Source organism: Danio aesculapii, chromosome 13 (assembly GCF_903798145.1).
Source record: "Danio aesculapii chromosome 13, fDanAes4.1, whole genome shotgun sequence".
NCBI classification, from domain to species: Eukaryota; Metazoa; Chordata; class Actinopteri; order Cypriniformes; family Danionidae; genus Danio; species Danio aesculapii.
The window spans coordinates 30,345,250-30,356,528 of record NC_079447.1 but is presented as its reverse complement, the minus strand read 5'-3'; the positions used below and the strand labels follow the sequence as shown (position 1 = coordinate 30,356,528).

The window sequence follows — 11,279 nt, the reverse complement described above, 5'->3', positions numbered from 1 at the left end:
TTCAAAATGTGGTAGCCATTTACTTGTGAATATGAAACACCATGACTAGACTACAGTTTCCGCTAAAATTATATAGTCATGTCTACCGAAGAAGCTATTAAAGTAAATAAAAGTCATCTGCATCTTGGATGGCTTGAGGGTGAGTAAATGAATAGAACATTGACTGCACTATTTGTTTGTGCAGAGAGTGCCACAAACAAAGACTATTCACTCACACTAAATGTTACCCAAAAACAGACTATTTCTATGATTTTTTAATTAAATGATTTTACTGAAGTTTATTTTATATTTATTTGATATATTTTTATTCCTTGAATTTTTTATGTGCTTGTTTTTATGCACTTGAATGTGAATTTGGAAGTTAACATGTTATATGTTAGGAACGCAATAGTTTTCTAATCTATATCCTAAACATTTCTAGTAGTCCTCTTTAGAAAATTTTCATTCATACTCTCTCTAACAGTAGCAAAAGCTAAAGATTTCCCTGTTAAAGGGCAGGGGTTTAGTTCTGTTTTTGCTCATCCAGACTGGCTTTTTCTTGCTCAGCTGAGGTCACTGGAGGTCATCTGAAGCCCTGCTGACAGTGGTGACTTTGGTGTCTGGGTTGTTGGTGTTTTGATGCACATGCAGTACTTTCACATCCTTGGTCTCATAAATCAAGTATAGTGTCTGCTTCCTATTAGAAAGCTAGCATTTGTACAGTATAGTAGTTTAAATTCACTAAATGCAATAGTTAGTGTTTCTTTGAAAATAAAATAGTTTTGTTACTATGGCACAAAGAATGGTAAAGGGCAATGACCCTGTGTTCTCTGCTCTCTCTCCCTGTCTCATTCTCTCTCTGCACACGGACAGATAAGACTTAAATAAAAAGAGCCTTATTTGTTTGTGACAATTAGATTTAATCATGTATTTCACACGGGCTTACAGTGACATGTGGAGTTACGTCATGTCTTTTTTTTTTTGGCTGCCATAATTGGTTCCTGTTCGAAATACATTCAGCTCATGCAGGACATCTTTAAATCTTTTCCAGGGAAAAATTTGTGCTCTTTTGTCAGTGTGTGTGTATTTAATTCCCACAGAGTATTATAACAACTGGACAGTCGCAATGGATACTGTAATATATAATTATTCTGATTATTACACTACTGGTCAAATGTTTGGGGTGAGTAGGATTTTTAAATGTTTTAAAATAAGCTTATCCTGCTCACCAATGCTGCATTTATTTAATCAAAATTACAGTACAAACTGTAAAATTGTGAAATGTTATTGTGCTATAAAATAACTGTTCAAACGTAGTTTAAAATTTAATTTAATCATTTATTCCAGTGATTTTAAAGATGAATTTACAGCTTTATTACTCCTGTCTTCAGAGTCACATGATCCTTCAAAAATCACTCTGTTTATTATTATTATTAATATTATTATTATTAATGGTAATAGTAATAAAATCAATAATGACTGGAGTAATAATTTAATTTAAAACTACATACAATAAAAAGTAGTTATTTCAAATTTTAATACATATTTAACAATTTTAGTTAATGCCTCCTTGATGAACAGAATAATTAAAAAAAAAAAAACATGAAAAAATAAATTACCCCAAACATCATGCTACATACAACAGTAGTGTGTATTGTTTCTACTTTTCATTTTTAAGTTAAAAAGCAATCTAATGTATTTTACAAGGTGCCACAACCGCTTTGTTGGTCTAAAAAAAAAAAAGAAAATAGTTTTTCGGTGGTTTAAATAAACGTTTTTTTACGTTCAACGTTTTTACTCTCCTTAAAAAATGGTGCAGTGTAACCATCAGGTAAAAAGTAAGTTCTTTCCTCACACCTTTCCTCTATTCCACCATGTCTGGAAACAAATGTATCTGGTGATAAATCACACTTTAGTTTAAAAAGAAGTACTGCTCTGTTATTGGCTCACATGGTGCAACACCCATCATCTGGTTGGGGTATAGTTCTGGAGAGTCACTCAATAAACTGTGTTTTTTCTTCTTTTGCTAAGTGAAAACAACTGATCTTAGGAATGCATACTTGCACAGACACATTAAAATGTTCCCACCGGCTGTGGGGTTTTATACTGTATTCCTAATTCTCTTCCTCAATGCTATTGCACTGTAGTTCTCTGTTAAATATTACATCACAGTTATTCACTGTAATTTAAAATAATAATTATGTAAATGTAATTATAAAGCAGCACGGTGGCGCAGTTGGTAGCACGATCGCCTAACAGCAAGAACGCCGCTGGTTCGAGCCCCGGCTGGGTCAGTTGACATTTCTGTGTGGAGTTTGCATGTTCTCCCCGTGTTTGCATTGGTTTCCTCCATGTGCTCTGGTTTTCCCGACAGTCCAAAGACATAGGTGAATTGAATGGGCTAAATTGGCTATAGTGTGTGTGGTTGAGAGTGTATAGATGTTTCCCAGTGATGGGTTGCAGCTATAAGGGCATCCGCTGTGTAAAACATATGCTGGATAAGTTGGCGGTTCCTTCCACTGTGGCAACTCCAGATTAGTAAAGGGACTAAGCGAAAAAGAAAATGAATGAACAAATAAATGCAATTATAGTTTTATTATTTAAATTTTGACTGGAAATATGAATATTGGCATTATTTATAAACACTCAGGCCACTCATCTCGTCATTTTCTTATTATTTTAATTGATTCAAATAGGGCAAAGGCAAATAAAAATATTATTAAACAATAATAATAATAACAAATAATAAAAATATTAAGATTTTAGCTAATCTATTCCTTAGACTTAATGACAATTTCATCTGTTTCTCTGATGTTTTGACAAATATAACCATTAGTTAAAGAATCCATGTGCATTTAATTTAACAAACATTTTTATTAAACATTAAAAAAGGTTATAAACGTGCTGTAAAATACACGATTAGTTTGCTACCCAATCACTGGCCTGTGTTAGAGATCTACAGTAAGTGTTACCAGTATTTCTATAGAGCTTGCTCAGCTTACAGTATGCATTTCTGTTTTCATGCAGGTGGCAAACTTGATCTACCTGTAAATATGGGGGAAGATCTGGCAAAATGCATTTAATGAATGGGCCAATTCATGGAGAGCAGTATGGCAAACAAACCAAATATTCATGTGTTTTTGGGTGCTCCATGTTCTCAAGCCCTCAATGTAGAGGTGCAGGACAGAGCGGCCACACACTGGACAACAATGGACTTCACTTGGAGTCAAGGTCAGCTGATTCCCAAGCACACCACTGGAGAGGCCCAAACAAATGATGAGTCTGGTGTGGAGGTTAATGACTGGCTGAAATCTGCTGTTGCCTCTGATAAACTACCTGGGAGGAGGGAAGAAGAAAACAAAATATCGGAGGACGACAGCACTCCATCAGGCTGCCAATCAAAGCCAGAATCTGTTGAAGAAGAGGAGTTGTGTCCTGTATTAGTGACAGAATATCTTGATAGTTGCTTCTCTTGTTTAGCTGGACAGAGCAGAGATGGAAGGTCTAGGTCACCAGTTTCCATCGAGACTGAGTATCTGAGTTCATGGACAAAGTCTCAAGCTTTGCTTCTTCGAAGTAGAGTGTCTCAATGTCCAACTTCTGGACTAATTGAAGAATTTCTTCTCGGTTCTCCACACACCCCTCCCAAACAAACATCCTCAGCCTCTGTGAGTTCCCCGGAGTTGTATAGTCCTGCAGTCAGTCCTGAAGAAAGAGGTTTGGGGGGAACTTTGCAAAGCTCAGGAGAGTATGGCAGTCTGAGCCAAAGACAGCAGGAGAGAGGGCTGATTCTGGAAATCACATCTGAAGGCATCCTCTGCTCTCAGGGCAATGCTATACCTGAAAAATCTGTGTATCAGAATAATGATGGGCTCATTAATGATTCTCCAACTTCAACTGCACAGTCATCACCTGGTCCCTCTGCTGCTAAAAAGATGAAGTTCCCTCAGACTGTGTGTAATACCAAAGGAACAACAGATCAGAGGACAAAAACTATTGTTGCCCCCCTGTGTGGTCCTACAGCCCTGCTGGCCAGGTGTAAGACACATGGTGTACGGTATGCTATCTTGGTGGCTGTGGTGCATCCATGCCACTTAAAAGAGGTCAAGGTGAAATCCGGAGCTTCTGCTGGTACCAGTGTACCGCTAGCAACGCTGATTGTCACTGACCAATCAGATGTGGAGATGAAGGTGGTTTTATGGCGGACGTCTGCCTTCTGGGCCCTGACAGTTTATCCAGGAGATATTCTGCTAATTACAGGTAAAATAATGAAAACCTACAAATTAACACAATTTACTGTTGACTTTTCACTATTACTTTTTGTACATTCATTTTTATTATGTTATAAAGGCTTATATGTTAAACATATTTTTATGTGAACATCCAAATGTAATATGCACTGAGAAATTTAGTGTCTTATGCTGAAAAAAGTAAATGAAATCGCATTTTATGATTATTGCCACTATAGGGAGAGTCTATGCAGAACAAATATAATCTGAAATACAGCAATATACAAGTTTCAAACTCCAATTGAAAACATGATTTATTTATTTAAGGTATATATCTAGACATTTAAAACACTACATAATTTATATTTGTGTCATACTGACCCACAGGATATATATATATATATATACACACACACACACGCACACACACGGGGAGCACGGTGGCACAGTGGGTAGCACAATCGCATCACAGCAAGAGAAATCGCTGATTCGAGCCCCGGCTGGGTCAGTTGGCATGTTGTTGGTGGAGTTTACATGTTCTCTCTGTGTTCACGTGGGTTTCTTCTGAGTGCTCCGGTTTACCCCACAAGTCCAAAAACGTGGTATAGGTGAATTGGGTAGGCTAAATTGTACGTAGCATATGTGTGTGAATGAGAGTGGATGGATGTTTTCAGCTTCCAGCTGGAAGGGCATCCGCTGTGTAAAACAGATGCTGGATAAGTTGGCGGTTCATTCTGCTGTGGCGACCTCAGTTTAATAAAGGAACTAAGCCGAAAAGAAAATGAATGAATGAATATATACATACATACAGTTTTTTTTGTTTTTGTAAAGACATTAGTTAACCAAGTAGGCCTGTCACACATGGACATGTCTTAATTTTTGGTGATGTATATATATACAATATATTGCATCACCAAAAATGAAGACATGTCCATATACAGACATATATATATATATATATAAATTGCCACAGCGGAGTGAACCACCAACTTATCCAGCATATGTTTTAAGCAGCGGATGCTCATCCAGCTGCAACCCATCACTCGGAAACATCCATGCACACTCATTCACACCCATACACTACGGACAATTTAGCCTTCCCAATTCACCTATAGCGCATGTCTTTGGACTTTTGGGGGAAACCGGAGCACCCGGAGGAAACCCACACGAACAAAGAGAGAACATGCAAACTTCACACAGAAATGCCAACTGACCCAGCCGGGGCTCAAACCAGCGACCTTCTTGCTGTGAGGCGATCTTGCTGCCACATTCTGATTCTAATATCTAAATTGTTAAAAGGATTATGATTAAATGAAATATTCTTAAGAATAAAATATTATGTGCTTTTTAAACTTGCATTGTAATGATATTATATTGTCAGTCTGCCATTTTTTTGAGTGTATAGACCATTTTGAGGGATGTAAACAAAAACAATGGTCCCAACGTATTTCCTGTTTTACATTTCTAATTTTTCTATAGCTTCCGAGAATCCAAAAAGAGACGTATTAGTAAACAATGTTATGATAGCTGTTTAACATTAAGTTATGATTGAATTGCCTCTTGCTACAGTTTTGAAATAGTGTACTAGCAAGCAGGAAATGTTCATAGGTCAATGACATGACCATATTGAAATTGTCAACATATAGTGTGGCATAAAATGGTCTTAAAATGACAATAATATCGTTTAACGCAATATAATTTGGTCCAATATATCATTCAACAAAAAATAGATATTGTAACTGGCTTATAACCATGGATGCATTAAAGGGGATCTACTGTACAAAAACCCTGTTTAGAAGGCATTTAAACAGCTGTGTGGCTACAGTATGAGAATATAACCAGCCTCTAATGAAAATAATTACTCCATTATTTTTTTTTATAATCGCACTTCCTGTATGGGTTCTACACATCATCATAGAGGGAAAGTCCCACACATTAGGGACAATCTCTTACTCATGATCATATACACAGCCCTGAGTGTGAAGCAGTATAGGCATTTGTTTCTCTGCCTGGAACACAAAGTCATTTAAATTTAAAGCCACAAATACCAAAATGGCATGATGTTTGGGATCAAACCTTAAAAGTGACAAGTTCAAAGAGCTATAAAAAGTTGTCTGCTGCGTCTTTCGAGCTGATATGTCACACACACACACTCTGTAACGATGCCAGAGACTTATTTTACATCTTGTAAAAAGTGGCATAATAGGTCCCCTTTAAGTTGATCAAAATAGACTGAATAAAAATTTCTCCTTCAAATAAATGCTGATATTTTAACATCTTAATTTCTACAAGTATTAAGCTGCACAACTGTTTCTTATATAATTAGTAATGTTTAATAACTATTAATGAATATAATAAATAGTTCACATAAATATAAATATATATAAATAATGCTTGACTTTGTGAAAGATAGCTTGACAGTGAAGACTGAATAATGATGCTGTTTTGCCTTTACAGGAATGTATTATTATTATTTTTGTCAAATAAATGCAGCCTTGCAGTGATCAGAAAAGACTTCTAACCAACCACATACTGTAAACCTATAATATACAATGTGTTCTGGGGTCCACAATTACTTAGACCACATCGTCTACTTAAAAATCTGAACTTTACGTCTTTGTTATGTCTAACTGGGAAATAAAATGTATGTAGCTTTCACTTAACTTGTAGGATGCATGCATTTAAAGAAACCATTGTCAGCAGAAGGAGTGTGAATATAGAAAATCTACCAGTAAGCAACAAAACAAGAATATCAGGATGATCCTCTGAGATGATGACCCGTAAGGCCAACTAATGGCGGATCAGCTCAACCAATACCAGTATATCCTGAACAGAAGTGACTCATCTTAAAAGAAGAAGAAGGATATGTGGTTGAAAAAAACACTCTTGAAATGTGAAAGCTGATGAAATGTCTTCATTCATTTACCTTTCTTTTTTTTACTTTGGCAGATGTGACCGTGCACGTTGACAAGTGGAAAAATGAGACTGTCCTGCAGTCCTCTTTCACCAGCAAGCTGCTGAATTTAGGACAAGTCACAAGAGAGCGTATTCCAATTGGTAACCCAAATCTAATCACTAATGGGGCTATTTTGTCAGGATAAAAGATGTAAAGTCCTGCTTTTGTAATGCAGATCTTGTGTAGCTCCACAGAATTTGAACAGTCACTCATTGAGAACGCTGTGTACTCATCTGTGTGAAAAGCGCCCCCTGTTGGTGTCTCTGCCGCCTCACAGGCCTCAGGATTTGCACTCCATCTCCTTCATCCGCCTTGGAGCTTTACGGCCAGACACACTGGTTCATGCTCTGCTGAGGGTTAAACACAGCAAATTAATCACAGGTAATTTTGCTGCAGTTGAGTATTTCAGATTGTATAGTAATAGAAATGCCATAGTGGACAGTGAAAGAATGTATGGTTGAGAGGGACACAAACTTTAACAATTGATCCACGAACTTTAACATTTTTAGCTGCATTACTTACTTAACAGTCACATCTACAGGTATCAATTACATTTTGTTGCATAATTCAGTTTTTCTGGGTTTTAGCATGGCGCGATGAGGCAGAGGGAATATCCAGAGCTGGAGGTGTGTTGAAAGCTATTTTGACTGTGGAGCAAGGAGATGGCCAGCAGGGAGCTGTCATACTTTGGGGAGCTGCTCTCTTATGGCTGCAGCGTTTGGAGAGGAACAAAGGTGTTTTATAAAGCAGTGAATATTAAGCAGTAGACCAAAGCCCACTAGTGGACATCAGCAAACGTTCAATCAATTTCTTTGATAAATAAATATTTTTAATATTTAGTTTTACTTTTTTTCTTACAAATATTTAAAATGGATGAAAATAGTATTAAAATTCTGACATTCTGAAAATGTACATTTTAACAAATGTAAACTGAAATAAGGGGTGGCGTGGTGGCACAGTGGGTAGCATTGTCATGTTACAGCAATAAGTTTGCTGGTTCGAGCCCTGACTGGGTCAGTTGGCATTTCTGTGGGAAGTTTGCATGTTCTCCCCGTGTTTGCATGGGTTTCCTCCGGGTGCTCTGGTTTCCCCCACAGGTCCAAAGACATATAGGAGAATTGGGTAAGCTTAATTGTAAGCTTAAATGTGTGTATGCCCTGGTCCTCCAGGTTGAGCGTTGGGCTAACGACCAACTTTATTTAAAAAAAATGTTACGAAACACCAACATGGTGCAGCTAAATATCAACTTTGATATAAATGGCCCTGGGAGTAAGTAAACTGAAACTGAATCATATTCATTTCTTCCCTCGAATGTCTAGTTTTTATTCAATCCATTTATTTTTCTTCAGCTTAGTGGTCGCCACAGTGGAATGAACCACCAACTATTCCAGAATAGGTTTTTTGCAACAGATGCCCTTACAGCCACAACCCAGAATTGGGAAACACTCATACATACACACACAGACTCATTCATTCACTACGGCCAATTTTTTTTTGTTTATTCAAATCACCTATACTGCATGTCTTTGGACTGTGGGGGAAACCGGAACACCCGAAGGAATCCCACGCCAACACGAGAACATGCTAACTCCACACTAAAACGCCAACTTGCCCATCCAGGACTTGAACCAGCAAATTTCTATCTGTGAGGTGACAGTGCTAACCACCAAGCCACCCTGCCGCCAGTCTTGTGTTTTATTGATTTTTAAAATAATTTTATTTTGTTTAAATTTTGTAAGCAAAAACATGCTAGAAACATCTTAATATGGAGACAACATGTTACAAGCATTTTAGTCGTGCTAGTTACATAGCATAATGCTGTAAACATGCCAGCAATGTGGTAAAACATTAGCAATCATAAACCTTGTAAAACCATGGTAGAAACATGTTAATATAGAGACAGCGTTTTACATAATGCCAAAGACATGCTAAAACACGTTAAATAATGCAAAATAACATAGGCATGGAGGCATTGTTACATGTGCTAAATTAAGCTAGCAATATGTTAATCAGACACTATACGTTAATAACATACTACCCCTAAAGTAGTTTTTACTACTTTACTAGCAAGACACATCATCCTTTTAACATGTCTCTCCACTCTCTTTTGATGCATGGATAAAAGAAGTGTTTACTTGCATTAAATTGGAAAAATTTAGACTATCACTTACTGGAGTGGCGCCCCTTTTTAGATTATCTGCTGGCTAACTTTCTTGATTCTTAAGTTGAGCAATAATATATGAAGACATACTTATTATTCATTCTCTTTTTTTATTTTTTAATTATGTTTAGTTTTTTCAATGGGAAGTTGTAGGCTGTTGAGGGAGGGAAGTGTTTATTTGGAATAGCAACATCATGGAAGGATAATTATAAAATGAATGTTGTAATTAATATTCCATGTAGAAAACCTGATAAAAGACATTTGAAAATAGAAATGTAAATTTAAAATCTTAAATAGTGTGAAAAACATGTTCAAATCATGCTAGAAAAAATGTTAATATTAAAGCATGGTTACATTGTGTTAAAGTATGCTAGCAACATGTTAATCATGCTAGTGACATGGTAGCATAATGTTAATACTTGCTATAAACATGTTAGCAATGTGCTAAAAATTTGCAGTCTTAAATATTATGAAAAACATGCTAGAAATGTTAATATGGAGACAGTTTTACATCATGCTAAAACATGTTAATATGTTAAATCATGCTAGAAACATGTTAATATGACGGCAGTGCTACATTATGCTGTCGCTAGCAACATGTTAATTTTGCTAGTGACATAGTAGCATAATATTAACACTTGCTAAAAACATGGTTAAACCTTGTGAAAAACATTCTAGAGACATGCTAGCAATGTAACAAATTCTGCTATGTTTTTTGTTATTATGCCTCATCTGTATTGTTAATGCACCTCACAGATGCTGTGTGGGAGTTCAGGATGCTGCTAGTCAGACAGGACGTGACCTCAGGCTTGCTAGAGCTGCATTCGACTCCATGGGGCTCCTGTCAGCCTCTTTTTCCTGATGACAGTCGATGCAAGGAGTTTTACAACACTGCCCGCTCCCAGAGGACTGCTAGCTGCTTTGAGATTGATCTCAGCACACTCCTGTCCCAGAAACACTCAGGTACGATATTTTACTAACAACACATTTGTGTAAATAATCATAGTTTCATTAAGACTCTCTTCTTTATGTACTCATTAGGTGATGTCGAACTGAAAGTTAAAATCACAGCTTTCCAGTTCCAGACCAGTCCGTCCCAGGAGGCCTCGCTGTTAATAAATGGCAGCACAACCTTGGAGGGCATCATAGGTGTTGTCTCTGGTGATGTCACTTTTGCTGGATGCAGCCAGTGCTCTGCAGAGCTGGAGACAGATGAAAATGGCATATACAGACCCTGTTACCCTTGCCTACCACATACAGGAGTGCGCCGCTACTATAGGTCTGGTCCTATGTCTGTTTTTTGTTGTGTCTCTTTAGCTATACATACATATGTATTTGTCTTACATTTGTGAATTTGAGAGACAAGTCATACTTTCAATATAATTTAAATGATATTTAGTTTAACCCTTATGTGCTGTTGAGGATGTTTTCATCCACTCTGTGGGGATTTTTTTTAATAACTCATTTCTAATAACTGATTTATTTGATCTTTGTCATGATGACAGTAAATAATATTTGACTAGATATTTTTCAAGACCCTTCAATACAGCTTAAAGTGACATTTAAAGGCTTAACTGGGTTAATTAGGTTAACTAGGCAAGTTATTGTGTAATGATGGTTTGTTCTGTAGACCAGTGGTTCTCAAACTGGGGGTTTGAGAACCGCTAAGATTAAACCAATATTGCAGCTCATGAAAAGACCGGTATTGCTATTAAAATGACGTATGCAAATAATAAGGTATATGTCAAAAGCATGTGTGCAATATCAGACACCACCCGTGAGAACACAGCACAGTTAACGGTAACAGATTAATTCATGTCAAGCAGTGCGTGCAGGGCCAGAGAGCAGTTCGTCCGTGGATCTTTTGGTCACTCAATTGTGTTATAAAAATGTATTTTCTTGTGATAACGGGATTTCGTTGAGACATTTTCCTCACTCATGCATATATATTTGC

The 11,279-nt window shown here is 36.9% G+C and overlaps 1 protein-coding gene across 1 annotated transcript in view; it reads left to right on the top strand.

Moving 5' to 3' along the window:
* Window positions 1-11,279, top strand: part of LOC130239532 (nuclear factor NF-kappa-B p100 subunit-like) — a 37,280-nt gene that overhangs the window by 2,008 nt on the left and 23,993 nt on the right. The window contains exons 2-7 of the mRNA XM_056470782.1: window positions 3,007-4,239; window positions 7,158-7,265; window positions 7,351-7,545; window positions 7,752-7,898; window positions 10,082-10,288; window positions 10,367-10,604. Coding sequence (XP_056326757.1) covers window positions 3,066-4,239; window positions 7,158-7,265; window positions 7,351-7,545; window positions 7,752-7,898; window positions 10,082-10,288; window positions 10,367-10,604 — 2,069 coding nt within the window. The 5' untranslated portion in view covers window positions 3,007-3,065. The remainder of the gene's footprint in view (window positions 1-3,006; window positions 4,240-7,157; window positions 7,266-7,350; window positions 7,546-7,751; window positions 7,899-10,081; window positions 10,289-10,366; window positions 10,605-11,279) is intronic.